This window comes from Fistularia commersonii, chromosome 14 (assembly GCF_037954325.1).
Source record: "Fistularia commersonii isolate RoL2024-O1a breed Wild chromosome 14, RoL_Fcom_v1.0, whole genome shotgun sequence".
Classification (NCBI taxonomy): domain Eukaryota; kingdom Metazoa; phylum Chordata; class Actinopteri; order Syngnathiformes; family Fistulariidae; genus Fistularia; species Fistularia commersonii.
Genome location: NC_141297.1, coordinates 4,592,501 through 4,610,000, shown reverse-complemented (window position 1 = coordinate 4,610,000; position 17,500 = coordinate 4,592,501). Strand labels below are relative to the sequence as shown.

General features: G+C 44.9%; 1 protein-coding gene across 1 annotated transcript in view; it reads right to left on the bottom strand.

The window, feature by feature from the left end:
• LOC147226992 (delta-type opioid receptor-like) overlaps positions 1–17,500 on the bottom strand; it is a 45,662-nt gene that overhangs the window by 13,730 nt on the left and 14,432 nt on the right. The window contains exons 3-4 of the mRNA XM_086159118.1: positions 1,443–1,530; positions 264–446 (exon numbers count right to left, since the gene is read on the bottom strand). Of these exons, the coding sequence (XP_086015244.1) occupies positions 264–446; positions 1,443–1,530 (271 nt within the window). The remainder of the gene's footprint in view (positions 1–263; positions 447–1,442; positions 1,531–17,500) is intronic.

The following is a 17,500-nucleotide window of genomic DNA, read 5'->3' as shown; positions in this document are numbered from 1 at the left end:
GCTAAAGGCCGTTGTGCGCGTCAGCTCGGCGTGCACCTGCTAGAAAATGTAACCTTCCCACAACGGCAGTCCTGTCAAACCTCCGGCGTCCAGCTGATTCCCATCGGCGAACCTATCGGCGTTCGCGATTCACGCAGCGGAGCAGAACGCTTGTCTCTCGTTGTGACCGCCATTTAGTCGGTGGAACCGTAGCGCCCTTTACTCCGAAGCGGGAGGCGTTACGGCATGTGAAGGATAAACGCGGCCCGGGGGGCGGGGCTTACCTTGGCCTTGTGCGGCGTCCTCATATCCAGGGCCTTGACGGGGTGGCAGACGGCCACGTACCTGTCCATGCTCATCACCGTCAGGGTGAAGGTGCTGGTGAACATGTTGTAGTAGTCGATGGACACCACCGCCTTGCAAAGGGCGTTCCCGAAGGGCCACGAGCCCAGAAACACGTCCGTGCCCTGGAAAAAAAAAACACGTCAACAACAACAACAAAAAACCTTTAAAAATCCCATCAAAAGACTGAAATGAAAGCAGAGAGGAGCATCTGTGAAATGGATCTTCACTCAGTAGATGATTAAGTGAACCGCCGGAGGGAAACGTCGAACCGTGGAGCACTTGGACGTATCGGCCCTCAAACATCGCTCAGTCGCTCTGGGCCGGGACGCATCGGTCGCCGGTTCAGATGATGGAGCGGGGATTTCCAAAATAAAATTCCAGCCTGAACCGGTGACGCTAGCGCGCTCCCGACGAAGCGGCGTTTCCCGCTGCGGATCTTGTTCCGCTGCAAGTCATCATTTCATACATCATATTAACTCCCGTTTCACGTGAATCCAAGTTGGGAAGTTAGGAAACACATGTTCTCTTGGTCCAGGTGGGACCAGGCGTGGCTGAAATCCTTTCAACAAGAGGAAGCCAATGACGTTGAGGCTAAAAGTCTTTCATAGCTTCAAACATAGGACATTAATACACTGCTCAAAAAAATAAAGGGAACACTTAAAAAACACATCCTAGATCTAAATGAATGAAATATTCTTATGAAATACTTTGCTCTTTACACAGTTGAATGTACTGACAACAAAATCACACAAAAATAATCGATGGAAATCAATTGTATCAACCCATGGAGGTCTGGATTAGGAATCACACTCAAAATTAAAGTGTAAAAACAAACTCCAGGCTGATCCAACTTTGATGTAATGTCCTTAAAACAAGTCAAAATGAATCTGTGTTGCTTCCTGAGTGGACACTACGATTTCACAGAAGTGTGATTGACTTGGAGTTACATTGTGTTGTTCAAGTGTTCCCTTTATTTTTTTGAGCAGTATATTTTTTGATAAACCAGGAGGAATGGTTGGATGTGATTGACACCTGATCCTGTGATTGGCAGATGACAGGTTGAACCTTCCTTCAGCAATTACAATTTACTTTTACTTTTCAAAATAAAAACTACCTACCTGGAAGGGTAAGGTGGCGAGGAACAGGGAGTCGGCCAGCGCCAGATTGAAGATGTAGATGTTGGTGGCCGTCTTCATCTTGGTGTATCTGTGGCGAGAAGGAACAGAAGCACATGATAAAACCCTTTCATTTAAAAAACCTTGTGTTTTATCACGTGCACTTCCTGTTTCCTGCCTTGCCCTGAAGCACTTTTTCTATCATTTCTGTTTCCTTCCGTAGTAACGTTTCCTCACCTGCACCTTATCAGTCCCTTAGCACGTTTACTCTCCAGCCAATCAGAGCCCTCATCTTGTCGCCCCCATTGGCCCGGCTGTCCTCGCCACTTTAATATTCCAGATTTTTTTTGTAATTCCAGGCTTTTTTGTAAAGCGCATTGCACGATTTCTGCCCTTTGTTTTTCTTCTCCTTTAGCCAGCTCTGTATCCACCCCGCTCCATCTCATCTGTGACAAGATTGAGTCCCACGGTGGCGATGACCTAGAACGGATGCCATACTTCTTTTCTTTTTAATTCACCGTGTGAAAACCAGCTTCGGATGTAACGGAAAAAGCTCAAAGATTTGTGTTTTTTTTTCATGGCCAGTTTCGGTTGCAGACTCACATCCAGTGTGATTGACAGGTGAGTTGTCCGGGTCAAACCCCGCCTCCGGCTACGAAGGCAGCATCGATTGGCTACTGACCTGAATGAGCAGCTTTGATAATAAATGAAAAAAAAAAGTTTTTCTCTTTTTAGGGCTGAGTAACAGTTTTTATATATATTCCAATCTTAATGAATGATCTCTATACTTTTTGATTATCTCATCGCCTCATTTGATAGGAAGCGAGTCACTGCGTGCAGTTCCAGCTGCGGCCACCAGGGGCTCCGACGAGCCCACCAAGCTATGCTAGCTGCCCCAACTGTAATAACTTGCTGTAATAACTATGCTAGCTGCCCCAACGACTTCCAACCTGCTGATTTAATTCAATTTATCAACATTCAAACCTTTACCTCATTTTTTTTCCTCCTTCCCTATCTTACACGTCCACCCTCACAGTCTCTTTTCTTTCTTTTCCCACCTCCATCTTTCACCTCTACTCTATTTATCCTCATATTCCTGCCAATCTGCATCCCCTCATTTGGTAATAATTGAATTCGCTGTCACGCTCTTGCTTTATTACAGAGTTAATCACAACATGTTATTACGGTGTTATTAATGACATCCAAGACAGCCAAGACGACGTTCACCTCCGACATCGACATCTGCTCATCTACGGTTTCACGCGTCGATACTCATCCGTGAAAAAAAAAAAAAAAAAAAATCAAGTTCGTATGAATGTCGAACGAACGGCTCAATGGAGCCCCTGGTGGCTGCAGATGGAACTACACAACACTGTTAAATATTTTAGTTTCACTTTATCTCTTCCCTTATTGAAGCCTCCAGGATGAGATGCTTCACATGGAATTTTTCATAGAGGTTCAGTTTCATCCCCCCTTCCCCCTTCTCCTCCATCTGGGAGCTTCCCCCCCCCCTCATCTCGCTCTTCCTCCCCCAGGTCTCCGGCCTCCAGACCTCTATATTTTACAGGAGCTTGAATCCTGTCATCGCCTCGCTTTTTTCTTCTTCGCCGCAACTTGATTTGCGGGCGATTCGATGAAGACGCGGCGTTGAAGTTCGGGGATGCTTTGGCTGAAGCGGAGGACGAGGAGGAGGCAGAAGAGGCTGCAGTCCTTTGGTTTTCGCATAAAGTTCGGCAGGAGAAGGCTTGATTTCCTCTGACTGGCAATTAAAAAAAAAAAAAACGAAAACAAAAATATGTTCGACAGCAAGGATGTGATGTCACCGTGGCGATACCGTGACACAGCACAGGGACTTCACCGCAAGAATCCTGACTTTCGGTCGATGTTGTCAAAGCGTCGCTAATTTAATGGAGAACCGTGCGTGACGAAGGGGCCTCGGACGCATCACGAGATGATCTGGAATCACCACTCCTCCTCCGCTTCTGCTGTTTTACCTGTTTCTTTTTGTTTTTTTTTTTGCCTTAATGCCTGCGGAACTGTGAACTCACAATTAATAAATATATTTAATAGCTCGCCCTCCTGATCCTCTCAGGAAACACACACCGGTGACGGATAATGAGACCCGCCGGCGACGATAATTAAGGGCTTAGAGGTGAAGATTTTTGCAATTCCCCCGGGGGCTGATTCCACGCACCCCCTGCGCCGATTCACAGGAGGAAGATTAAAATCGCATGGCGGCCATACCAAAGGATCAGAAGTTAAGTGTAAAAACCAATTAAGGGCTAAAATCATACCAGTGACAGGACAAGGACAGTCACGGCGCCGGCCGCCGACTTTTTCAAGCTTGAGCTGATGTCGTTGGACGACGCCAGGATCCTCCTGCAAGACGATCTTTGTCGATGGCAAATCACAGACGTTCTAAAAGCGGGAAATGCTGCCCCGTGTGGTCATTTGTGGAGGTAAACGTACAATAATACTCTGCGATGGGAAAAGATCTGCAGTGGGAAAGCGAGCGTTTTTAATCTCGTTCTGTCCTTGTCGCAGCTTCCATCGACATTGAAACGGTTCAGCGGCGATGGGATGTATTTATTCCGATTTAATTTCTTCTCGTACAAAAGGACACGGATCCTCAACGGGGTCAACAGGAAGTAACCGCCTCTTCGGTTGTTTCTCACAGCACCACCAATGCTTGTCCCGCCCTGACAGGGCGCTAACTTAGCTTAGCAACACGAAACCGCTCCAACTGGTCTGATGCTTGTACACTTGCTGAAAAGTTGGTGAAAAATTCAACCGCCTGTGTGTGTGAAAGGACGGTCAGCTGATGTGGCATAGCCACATAGTAAAATAAAACTTTCAACGCAAATCTAAAGACGTCTTTTTGTTCATCGAGCATCTCAGCGCCATATTTTGTGCTTGCTGCTATGTTAGCATCTGCTGCTAACCTGAGATCCATCTGGCAATAATCCCGTTCGCATTCATCGATAATACCCATCGGCAACGTCATATTATCGATCAACGCGTGAGCATGGAGAGGAATTTTATCCGAGACGCGTCGCATATTTTGATTAGCCGGCGCAGGGCAACCGTTTATCTTCATCGGCGCAAACACGGGCCCGCTTCCTGTCGGAGCCCTCGTCCGTCACGCTCCTCTTCCTCCCCACATCTGTCAGCTCTCCATTAAAAGTGAGAGGAGCAGCGGGGATGAAAGAAGCCCGGGATCTGGAATCTGATGACTCTTTCATCCGCCGTGCTGTTCGCTCTCAAATATTAATAATCACCTTGAATTATTCACACGCCGCCACGTAGCGTTCCGTCACGTCGGTACAAGAGCGCAAATGTGTGTGTGTGTGTTCTTGGCCTGTGCTGAACTTGGGCATTGTCTAGAAGGACAGATTACGCGTGCGGAGAAAAAAAAAAAAAGGCACAAAATGTGTGAAACCGACTGTGACGCGGTTGTGTGTGTGTGTTCGTGAGCGTGTGTTTTGCCTCCACCTGTTCCAACCCATGAATATTTCAGAGCCGAAGAACCAAGGTGTCGCGTTAGACTTGGACTGAAGACGCGTCGAACCATATGAAAGCCCGCGGGCTCATTCTAGTCACGATCGGCATTTGCGCAAAGATGGCGCCAAGGTGAAGGTCGCCACAACGTTCAGGGTAACTCCAGCAGGGTCTCCTGGACACACGAAGAGCCCCGAATACCGTAATTTCCGGACTATTGAGCGCACCTCAATATAAGCCGCACCGGCTAGCCGATCGCTATCTCGGGCTTCTTCCTGCGCACTAAAACCGTCAAAGTCGTCTTCTTCGGTGTCGGACATGAACGGACTCAGAATTTCCCGGTCATTTCATCGATCCGATGTGACGAGGAGAAACGTTTTAGCGCCGTGAAGCTCGTTAGCCCACCCCACCCAAAAAGTCCGCATCGTTGTTTACGTGAAAAAAGTTGCGGCATATCGAAATTACAGTATATGACCCTACAAAACCGCCAGTCGTCATTGCATTCATTCATTCATTCGGCAGACGTTTTTATCCAAAGCGACTTACAAAAAGTGCAATTCAGTCACCGAATATCCGAAGTACCAGCATTTAGAAGTCAAAAGTGATGGCTTCAACCAAGTAGCCGTCTCAGAACCATATACATACATACATTCATTTCATCGTTAATTTATTTTTTTTTCCCAGGGGGGTTGGAGGCTAAGTGCGATTAGCAGGGTAGTGCTTGGTGAAGAGGTATGTTTTCAGCTCACGGCGGAAGATGGGCGCCGACCCCGCTGTTCTGACCTTTTTCGGGAGTCCGTTCCAGTAATTGAGGAGCCGAGACCGAGAAGAGCCGAGACCGGTTGGATCGGCAGCCGGGGGCTCCGAGCGATGGGGTGGACGGTCGGCCAGAGGCGGCGGATCGGAGGGGACGGGTAGGGACATGTGGCTCGACCGTAACCTAGAGATAAGACGGGGCCGTCCCGGTCACCGCCCGGTAGGCGAGCACCAGGGGCTTGGACTTGATGCGGGCGGCTACCGGGAGCCAGGCTAGGGACATAAGAAGGGGAGTTGTGCGGGAGAATTTGGGACGGTTGAACACCAGGCGGGCTGTTGCTTTCTGAATAAGCTCCAGAGGCCTGATGGTCACCGCTGGGCACCGGCAAGGAGGGAGTTGCAGTCGTCCAAACAGATGACAAAGACCGGATGAGTTGTCACCATCTGTTCTAAAGACACGGACGGGACAAAAATGGCAAACCTCCTTCCTCGTTCCTTTCATGACGAAAAACCATCGGCGGCTTCACTGAATGCTTCATCGGCGTGGTTGAGACAACACACGGTTCGGCCCTGTGATCGACAGCCACCGACGCCGACCACCAGCCTCTGTGGTTCTTCTGGTGAAAACGATGAAAATAAAAAAACCCCAGGAAGCACAAAACCAACGCACATTCCCATCTGGCCGCGGGCTCAACCCACGGAGCCCGAACGGGGCTCTGTTTTTTCGCCACGGCGACACGTTTAAGGAAGCGACGGTAATTAAAATGAGAACAGAGATAAGAGATGGCGCCGCTCGTTAGGAAGAAACACCGGAGGCAGGGACTCGTTACAGGGAGAGGATGAATATTAATAGGAGCGAGCGGTAATTAATCAATAAATAAAGCTGTGGAGGCGAGATTACATAGAATCGGGAGGCTACGGGCATGAGAAAGAATTCCGAAAGAACACAAAGGGAGGGAAACGCTCTTCTAATGCATTCGCAATAAAATATGAAACAAACAAATGATTTAATGGGCTTTTTGGATCTCAGCTAGATGGATGGAATTGGGGTTGGCATCTGGACAAAAATAAAATAGAAACCAAAGCGTTAAAACTCAACGGGATTTGGCTCAAAGGATCTCCTGGTGTGTTTGGTTACATTTGAAGTCCGCAGTGGGCGGAGTTTTTCCCAGTTGCGACTTTGTTATTATCATCCGAATGCAAGACCTCTGCAGGAGCCACCGATCGACGCTCTTTATGACACGATATAAACTCAAGGGCACGCTTTGCATCAATGGCTCCACGGAGCCCCCGGTGGCCGTCGCAGGTACTGCAAGTCTATTAACACTAAATAATACAGGAAGTGAATGATGTCATCATTAAAAACACACCGTTTTTTTTAAATCTCCCGTGTTCAATTAAAAAAAAAAAAAAAAAAACGTCAACCCAGGTTTATGATGTAGAGCAGCCTTAAAGAAAATTTTACAGAGGCGTAAATTTATGCTTTATTGTCCCGCCTGGACGCGAGCAATAAACAAACATCTGGACTTAATGGTTAATGAGATCATAAATTTGAATATCATATTCATGCTGCCTCACTGGGGGTCCAGATAACACACACAATCACACTTGTAACCCCAACCCCTGCCCGACCACTCCTCAACCCCCCAAGAAGCAATCAGGACTCAATGGAGGGAGAAAATGAGGTTGGAGTGTCTCTGATGAGCAGCTGAGTGGACACTACAAACACGAGCTCAATTAAGAGGACATCAACACACACACACACACACACATACACACACTAAAACCAGACTGACATGAAGCCATGAGCCGCTGCATCAGTGGTACCTGTTGTTGTTTTTTGTTTGTTTGGTTCATACACGCCACACAAGAATGACCAATTTGTGTGGCAGTGAAAACGGCCCCTGGGATCAAACTCCATTCAGAAAATAGGCTGTTTTAAAGATCCGTCGGCTTTTAGTTTCAAACTCCGGGGTGAAGATTCCGGATTTGATCTTTTCTAGAATCTGATGGCATGACTTGGCAATGTTTGTCACGAATGAACTCGTCTCCAGTTACTTCCTGTTTCTGCCCCCCGACCGCCAGTGATATTTTGTATTTGAAATCCCGTTTTCTTTGCTTCCTCGCCTTTTCTTCAAAGCCTTCATCTTGTTCCCTTACCAGCTGATCAGCCCTCAGCTTGAAAGATATTTCAAATAAATAAATAAATCATCAAGAAGTAGGATCTCTTTGAAGTGAAATTGACGGAGGCCACGCCAAGTGCCGCCGTACTGAAGGCTATTCTAATCGAGGATAGGATTTGGGTCAGATCAGCTCCATTCAGAAAATCTGTATTTTAAAAGATGTTGCATTGAGACGTGATGCTAACATTTACCATGGGATACTTTGTCATTGTGCTAAGCTAAGATCTGTATTTTTCACTTTCTAGATCGTGGAAATCGTGGGTGAATGTGCAACTTTGAAATCCTAAGCGACGGTTTTGTCCGAAAAGGAAGAAATGAACAAATTATTTCAGAAAAATTGAAACATTCCAGCTGGAGAAACCGTCTTTCCCTGTTACAAAAAATAAATTCAAACGGAGGCTTAGTTCTTGGATATAATCAGCTGATTTTACAGCCAGCAGATTAATTTGGAGCTAATTTCAAATGGATCATAACAAAGTCCAATTATCTGCAGTTACCAGGTCTTCATTTCTGGGAAGATACAATTTTTTTTTGCCACTTCACTTTCTATAAAAGCATTTTGCATCCACACGTGCACCGAGGGGCCACACGTCGCCGGAGCGTGTGAGAAATTCGGATTTGGACCGACGCAGTGACTCCGACCTCGACCGGACCCGACCTTCGCGCCTTTTTTGCTCTTCTTTTTTTTTCCTTTCACACAAATTTGTTGATGCTTCCAGATGCATGTTATTATTCGCATGGAATGGACGTAGCAGTTCCTAGTGGAAGTGTTGCTAAGCAACCAGGGAGGAGGCCGTGCTGCTGCCGGCGCAGGACCTGCCGAATATCAAAACACACCACAACCAATTAGGTAATAGCTTTTCAGTCATGACACTGAGGATGAATGAAAGAACAAAAATTGCATTTAAGCATACAGTACATGTAAGCCCGGTGCAGGAAGGATACTAAATATCTAATAATGAAAATAATAATTCTAAATCACTCATTTAAGTTTTGGGCGAATGTGCCATAATTTGTTGCATGATGAAAAAATTATTTGTGTCATTTTTTCAATCTGCATCAATATTTCTTTATGTTTGCATGGCTTGATCGTTTCATTTCATTCTCTACTATGATTTGTTGATTTGTTTATTTTGAAGTGTTTGTATTTGTTTTTGTAATTCTGCTAGTTAGCATATTAGCAAATAAATAGCCTGCCAGCTAATTACACACTGCTATTTTTTAACGCTAAACCGCTTAAGTTAAAAGAAGGACGTCGAAAAAGCATCGGAGGTTTCCGATGCATCGCCTTGGTTCGGTCTAATTAATTTAGAAAAAGTTTTTCTCTCCGCTTACATAATCATATTTTTGCTTAGCGGTGCCTTAGCAACAGCGTCATGATTGTAATTCGACGGGCTGCAAATAAAAGCTTGATTGTGACCAGAGAATTCAAATCAATCTCCTCGTAATCGTCGAAGGCACAATATGCGCACGCACACACACACACACGCACACACACACGTAGCAAATACCAGCTTTCCTGCAGGAAGGCATAATAATGTCTCAGTAGGAGGCCCGAGATATTTTATGCTCAAGCGAAATTTGTTAAGTGAAAAGCTTCAGAAATTAATTTCCCATGATGCCGTTGGTTCTGAGCCGAGGACAACGCGCGCTTCATCAGAACTCCTTCCGAGTTCCAGCAAAACAACTCATTTTTACAACGCCTTGAAGACGCATGTGGACACATCACACACATCAGATCCAAAACGTAGAAACTTCAAATAGAATCATATTCATTCATTTATTTATCACTCGTTTTCTATATGACTTGTCTTTCTTACAGGGTTGGCAGCTGACAGTGGCGGGGTTTGACCAATCAACTTCAATTTCTTTAATGAGTTATCTGCACGTGTTTTAGTGACGTCCTGTTTTATTTAGATAGTCCTGCCTTTTTGTATTTGACTTCCTCAAATATTTTGGTTTGTACATCCCATGTCTGTCCTCAGGCGAGACACCAAGCCCCTGCAAGCTAAGCTAATAAGAGTAGCGCAATGAATGCAGGCTAAAGCACCTGTTGTCAATGAAGAAAACAAACATTTCAAGAGTTGTGTCACGTTTACAGACCCCCCCCCCCCCCCCCCCCACACACACACACACACACACTTTAAATTCCCGGTCTCAGCTCCATGACTGAGGCTGATAAATAAATTCAGGGCTGGCTGAGAAAGTACATTAAAATGTAATAATATACTGGTTTATTGATGAAAGTATGAGTCAAACTCTTTGCCTTTCGAGGTTTGATTGTAAATTTCCTTTTTTTTTTTTCTTTCTGGGAAACTGGAGGGTGAAATGGAAATTAGGGGTGATGATGTCATTGTGATCTATGACCCAATCAGCACCAAGCATGATTCATGACAGCGTTAATGGAAAAAATCTGGGCAATAGGACTCTGAGATGATCACAAATTAAAAGGAAAAAAATAACTTGATCAAAAAAATACTTCTGACCCTGAAAATTTATATAACTGCAAAAATACGGGAACAACAAAATACAAAGTATAATTGAAAGTTAATCATAAATTGATACATTTGTATTTTTCTTTTCAACAGAATTAATTTGAATGAATTTAATTATTATTGAATAATAATAATAATTTAATTATTTAATAATAATTATCTAATTATCCAGGAATCCTGACTGAGATCAGGGGTTATTTTTAAAAATAATAATGATTAACATTTTGATAGATTTCTTTCAGATAATCTTGTATTTATTTGAGAACATGTTGTTTTTTTTTTTTTATATGGTTTTATTTCTTAATTTATTTGTCCACAAAAATGAAGCATATTAATGTGAGTACATAAATCAGCAATGTTTTTATTTATTATATAGAGTCCAAAAACTTGTCTCAGTGGCACATCTCCCAAATTCACTGGCAACTTTTAACTTGCAAGTTATTTAAATTAGCATTTAACATCTCACCCATTTATATTGGACGTTATTATCGGTTTCAGGCAATATCCTGCTAATACTCACATGATTGATGATGCATGATTCCTTGACTGATTTTAGGGGGGTTATCGGAAACTGAAAGAGTATATAATTGCAAGTTTCCTGCGACATCCACTTATTTCTGTTTAATATTTAAATACAGTTGCTTTTCTTTTTCCGCAGTATAAATATTTGAACGCGGACGTCCTTTCTTCATGGCTGTGAGTCGATGATGTCACACCGAGACTGGCCTTAGAGGTTTTTAAAATCACTGGTTCAAAACCTTTTGTCATCTTTAAATCATTTAATATCTTACACGAGACGTGTTCATCTGTGATCACGTCTCTCAGAATCTGCATGAACAATCTCAGAAAAATACTGTGTGTGTAAGTGTGTTTATGTGTGTGTGTGTGTGTGTGTGTGTGCATGCGTGCGTGCACGTGTGTGTGTGTGAGTTTGTCAAGTTTCACTCATTCCCATAGGAAGAGTTATGAAGTGCAGCAAAACCTTCATTAGAGCCTCTAACTTTATCCCTCTGTCAGCAGCTGACACACACTCACAAACACACACACACACACACACACTCACACACGCTGCTGTAGCCTGTGAATAATGGATGCCCCTCTATAAATCCAGGTGTGGTGACTCGGAGAAGACGACAGGGCAAACGGTCTTCGCTGTCACATGACATTGCGAGCCGTTAAAAGGCGGCGGGGACCAGGCGGCAAATAAACTTTGGAAATAAACTTCAAATAAAATGATCCGGACTGAAACACTGGCAGGTTTAAAAAGACACCAAATTTTTATTTTATGTTTCCTGTTTTAATTTGTGGAGCTTTTTGCGCCGCTTTTATTTCCTGTTTCCTTTAACGACTCAGTCATTCATTATGTTTTATGTTTGTTTTTTTTTTTCCAGCCAATCCCAGCTCACAGGAGGCGGGATTTAGCTGGCCAGCTGTCAATCATCCAACCATTCACCCTTGCATTCATACCTAAACTCGATTCAAAGTTACCGGAACCCGAATAAGAAGATGGAACTTTGCTGGCCTGGATGATTCTGTCCAATCAGCTCCCTCTTCTGCAATTCATTGCTTTTGTAGTTTCCTCCAGTTTTTTCCTCTGTTTGTAGTTTTCCCTTTTTTCAGATTTAGTGAGCTGTATTTGTTCTCCAAAGATCCCCCTGCTCTTTTATTCATCTTCTAAACTCCAAACAGAGATTAGTGAGCTCCTTCTTCTTCTTTTGCATCACCTGCTTCGCCCTCTGCAGATTAAGAGCTTGAAGAGCACACCTAATACGCCTTCATCCCTGTTCTCTGAGAAAATAATAATAATAATGATAAGGATAATAATGTTGATCAGCTTTGGAGGGATGAGGATATTTAAATACAAGTGTTATAACAACTCTTGTCTCTTTTTGATTCACTTGTGTGTGTTTCTCTATTCATCTATTATCAGTGATGGTGAATTCAATTTCATTAAATTTTTTGTCATCTTGGTTCTAAGTCTTGCAAACGTGCACGTTTCAGTACTGCGTGTTACATAACCTATTTTTTCTTTTGCCATTCGTACGAGAAAAATAAAAGAAGGACATTGCACGACTAACGTGTTATGTAAAATTGTATATCTAAAGAAAACAATAGTGATAATTACCGCCTGCCAAACTGTCCAATGGTTACCATGGTAACATGGTCAATTCAATGGAGGCTAAAGACATCAGTACTGTAATATGGAGTATATACTTTTCCATATTGAATTAATAATAATAACTCTGTATTTTACAAAAAATTCTATCAAAAAAGTTGTATTATTGCCATTACTATTAATAATAATAAAGCTATTATTAATAATTATTATGATTGTGATTAATTCATTCTTTTTATTATTGCTATTTATTATTTCAGTTTTGTATCTTCTGTATACCCCCAAAAAATATATATATTTTGCTTTTTGTTCATAGCAACTTCAGTGGAGGAAAACTGGGTAAATATTTGATATTTTTTGGTGAACAGAAAGAGAAGCACTGAAAAATATCAAAGTCTTTCTGAATGGGGGACTTTAACTATTAATAAAAACCTTCTTGTTAAATGTGTGTGTGTGTGTGTGTGTGTGTGTGTGTGTGTATGTGAAAAAGTTTCTTCTAACTGATAAAGTGTGTCTGGTTAGAGGCCAGAAAAGGTTTTGAAAGTTTTCTGTGGACACGCCTCTCATCCTCCACACAGACACACACACACACACACAGACACACACACACACACACACACACAGAGTTGCTGCGTTATTTATTCATGCTAGTGGCAGGTAAGGAAACCCTGAGTGCAGCGGAAAAAACTCCAGGGGCTTTTTTTTGACACTCGTCATTTAACAGCTCACAAAGGTGAGGCGTGTGTGTGTGTGTGTGTGAGTGTGCGCGCATGTGTTGGGAGGATATTTACCAAGTCAAATGAGCTAAATGAATCATGAAGCATTTGTGATACGTTTTGAGGTGGGAAACACGACAAGCATAAATAAAACATGGCAGCAGGCGACGGAGGCTCCAGGAAGTACTGAAGAGTACAGGTGATATTAATAAACATCTACCCGTACGTCATCTGTATATTTGAAGTATCGCATAAGACCAGATTAATATAAATGACGATAAACGTGTCCTCAAGGTGATTTTTTTAGTCCTTGACAGAACCCCTCCCTAAGAACTCCTCTGAGGTCAAAGGTCAGCATAGGAAAGCATCGGTGTCAACTTCACTTGCAGTTCCACAGTTTGACCACCGGGGGCACACCGGCACCAGGCCACCCGCGACAGCGACAGCGACAGCGACAGCGACAGCGACAGCGACAGCGACAGCGACAGCGACAGCGACAGCGACAGCGACAGCGACAGCGACAGCGACAGCGACAGCGACAGCGACAGCCAGCGGTATAATTTCATCGTATTCGTCCGACAAACAAACACCTTTCTCTCTGAATTGATGGCGCCTTTGAGCTTCTCTGCTCCTGGAAAGAACGAGAGAGAATGATTGTGTTCTGATTTGTTGATCATGATCGTTCCGCCGGAGAACGATGGGGCGGAAACGATCTGACGAGCAGTAAATCCCCCAACCCACCCGGACCAAACCTGATTATAGTCATTAAATTGCATCTAAAATTTCTTTTGGCTAAAAGACACCGAAGAACCTCCAGCGGGTCATTTTATCTTGCCGGGCAGGAAGCGATGCGATGTTTGAGTCTTGTTTTGTTTGTTTACCTGGAGTCACCCGGCTGAAAATTTGAGTTTGCGTGCCGGCGTCGTGCCTGACGTTACCTCCCGTTGGTGCTTCCTGAGCTGTCGCCGCGGCAACGCAGCTCCATTGTTCCAGGAGAACGGGGTTAATCGCGCATGAAATGAGTCTGGACGGGCCCCCCCCACCTCTCTGTATGAAGTCAAAGCCAAATAATGGGTTGCTGAATGGAAGGCGGGCGGTAACCTGTGGAGGTCTATCTGACGCTCCATAATCTGGGAGACGCCGCCTTTTTCGAGAACTATCGTGCCATTGGTCAACAGGTGGGCGTGGTTACGGCGGGAAAAGACAAGTGCCGTCATTCCACCTTTTTACAGGGTTGGGTCTCTTAAGGGTTCGCCAAGTGAGGAGTTAGTTGGGAGCTCTTCCGATCAAAGTTGTCAGTTCTATTCCCAGCTGCTCCCATCTACCGTAATTTCCGGACTATTAAGCGCACCTCAATATTAGCCGCACCGGCTGGCTGATCGCTATGTTGGGCTTCCTCCTGCGCACTAAAACCTCAAAGTCTTCGTCTTTGGTGTCAGAGTTGAACGGACTCAGAATTTCCTGGTGATGTTACGATGATAAATGTTTTAGCAGCGTGAGGCTCGTTAGCCCAAAAAAAAAATCCATATATTAGCCACTTTGTTGTTTAAGTGAAAAAAGTCGCGGCTTATCGTCCGAAAATGATGGTCCATGTTGAAGTGTCCTGAACACTGAACCCCAAGTGGCTCCCAAAGGCTCGGTTTGCCGCCTTGCGTAGCAGCTCAGCGGCTCATAGCGAGTGTGTGTGACTGGGAATGCTTTCTCGTGTAAAGCGCCTTCAAGGCCCCTTTATAGCATTTTCGAGTTTTCCTTCACTTTGTCATTCTTCACCAGCGAACTCTGCCGGGGTGCGGATCACCGCCACTATCCTCACGAGGGGGGTCGTCCTCCCGTATCTTCGTCTCCTGTGTTTAGCCCTTCGTCCCTCCCTGGACGCTCCCTCTTACCCCGCCTCTGCTTCCCGTCTCTTTAAATCTCCTCACCCGCCCCTTCGGGTGTTTCGCGCCTCCTCCTCCCTTCACAACTTGAAAAACAGACTGTATTTTTGAAAGTGTCACATCCAGCCTGAGTTCCTTGGCTTCTCTGTGTCCTCCGCTGACCCCTTAAGGTTCCATCACCAGGTTTCTGGGCCCGAGATAAACGACTTCTTGTTTCCAACACCACGATTCATCTAGCAACTGGAGAACAAGGGGCTCCCATTAGCTAGCATCTAGCTAGCTCTTGGCTACCTTTAAGTCGGCCATCACGTGCCAAAGGTTGACAGTCGAGCGTCCGTTCGAGGCGTACCACATTGGTAAAACAACTGATATCAAAAGGTGAACATCCACAGGCTAGCTGTTAATGCTAGCAACAACTGTGTGGGGTGCAGTTTTGCTAACATTAGCCCGCTGGAGGCTGCTAGTCCGGATCCCGTCATGACGGTAAGATTGTTGGGAGTGAGACGTGAATGAACGTTAAAGTGCAGGATTTCTTCCGCGAGGTCTATCAGTGTGATCCCAAACAAATCGCTTCACCCTATCACAGAAGTAGACGTTCACCAAGAGTCACAGCTTTCGTATGCTCTTTTTGCAATCGCGGTATTAGCATTAAATTAGCATCCGACACATGTCCCCCCCCCTCCCCGATGCTCTTTATCCCAGCTATTCCTATCGTTGTCTCCCCTCATCTGCCACTGCTCAAGCTTTGACATCTACAATTCCAAAGAAAAAATAAAGAAGAAAAATGACCCTGATGTTCTATTGTGCGGGCTGAGCGTGTGACGGCGAGCTGCCCGGCTCCCCATCCCCATATGAGACCCTCATTAAGCAAAACGGCTGATGGAAACCCGCAGGAGGGTTGATTGCATGCGCCGCTAACCCTCGCCGCGCTGTGTGTGTGTGTGAGACAAACTCGCCTCCCGTCCAAATCCAATCTGTTCCGGTGTGAAGAAATGAAACGCCGCTGCCGAGCCACATGTTGCCCCGTCACATACAGGTGGAACACATGTTCCTCCGCCGACGGCCGACGCCTCCCCACCACCGCCGCCACCCCCGCGAGGCCCTCAGCCTCCCCCGCTGCGTCATAGAGCTACCAATAAATGCTAAACGAGAAAGAACCGCAATTCAGTTGAATGTATTTCTTCTAAATAGACCCAGAACCGATGTTCTCTCGGGGTAATTTCGCCCCCACCTCTATTACGTTATTTACAGCCGGAACTTCAAATTGGTTTGAGGCTTCGAGCAAGACGGCGAGATAAGCCTCCCGCCGCCGCGTGCCACGTCCACGATCTCACCTGTTAGCTTTGCACGGTGAACGGAAGTCAAAGCAGAAGCCTTGTCCTGTCAAACGGCATCATGTGGTTCAGACGTTCGTCCGGTCATAAAGTGTAACCTCATCGATTTCAAAGCAGGAACTGTTGCCCCGGTTCGAAAACAAATCGTGCGAAACGGCACCGCGACGCCGTCTCCTCACGAAAACACCCTTCCCGTTTTATCCCAATATTCTTTTTCAGGGATCCAATCGGGTCGACTGGTTATTACATCATTAGGCAACCGCGGCGCGTTGCTTCTACGTTGCATCAGTTGTCGGTGTTTGGTCATTTTGTTGTCGATCCGTTGTCAGCACATTCTCAGTGTTTGGGAGGAAGTTATCAGTCAGTTGTCAACGTGTTGCAAGAGTGTTGTCGGCCCGTTGTGTGTTTTCAGTGTGTTGTCACAGGTTTTCAGTCTGTTTTCGGTGTGTGTTCCATGCGTTGTCCGTCAGTTGCCAGTGTGTTTAGTGTGTTTTAAGTGTGTTTTCCGTCAGTTGCCGGTGTGTTTAGTGTGTTTTAAGTGTGTTTTCCGTCAGTTGCCAGTGTGTTTAGTGTGTTTTTAGTGTGTTTTCTGTCAGTTGTCGTGTGTTTAGTGTGTTTTAAGTGTTTTTAGTGTGTTTTCCGTCAGTTGTCGGTGTGTTTAGTATGTTTTTAGTGTGTTTTCCGTCAGTTGTCGGTGTGTTTAGTGTGTTTTTAGTGTGTTTTCCGTCAGTTGTCGGTGTGTTTAGTGTGTTTTAAGTGTGTTTTCCGTCAGTTGTCGGTGTGTTTAGTGTGTTTTAAGTGTGTTTTCCGTCAGTTGTCGGTGTGTTTAGTGTGTTTTTAGTGTGTTTTCTGTCAGTTGTCGTGTGTTTAGTGTGTTTTAAGTGTTTTTAGTGTGTTTTCCGTCAGTTGTCGGTGTGTTTAGTATGTTTTTAGTGTGTTTTCCGTCAGTTGTCGGTGTGTTTAGTGTGTTTTTAGTGTGTTTTCCGTCAGTTGTCGGTGTGTTTAGTGTGTTTTAAGTGTGTTTTCCATCAGTTGTCAGTGTGTTTAGTGTGTTTTAAGTGTGTTTTCCGTCAGTTGTCGGTGTGT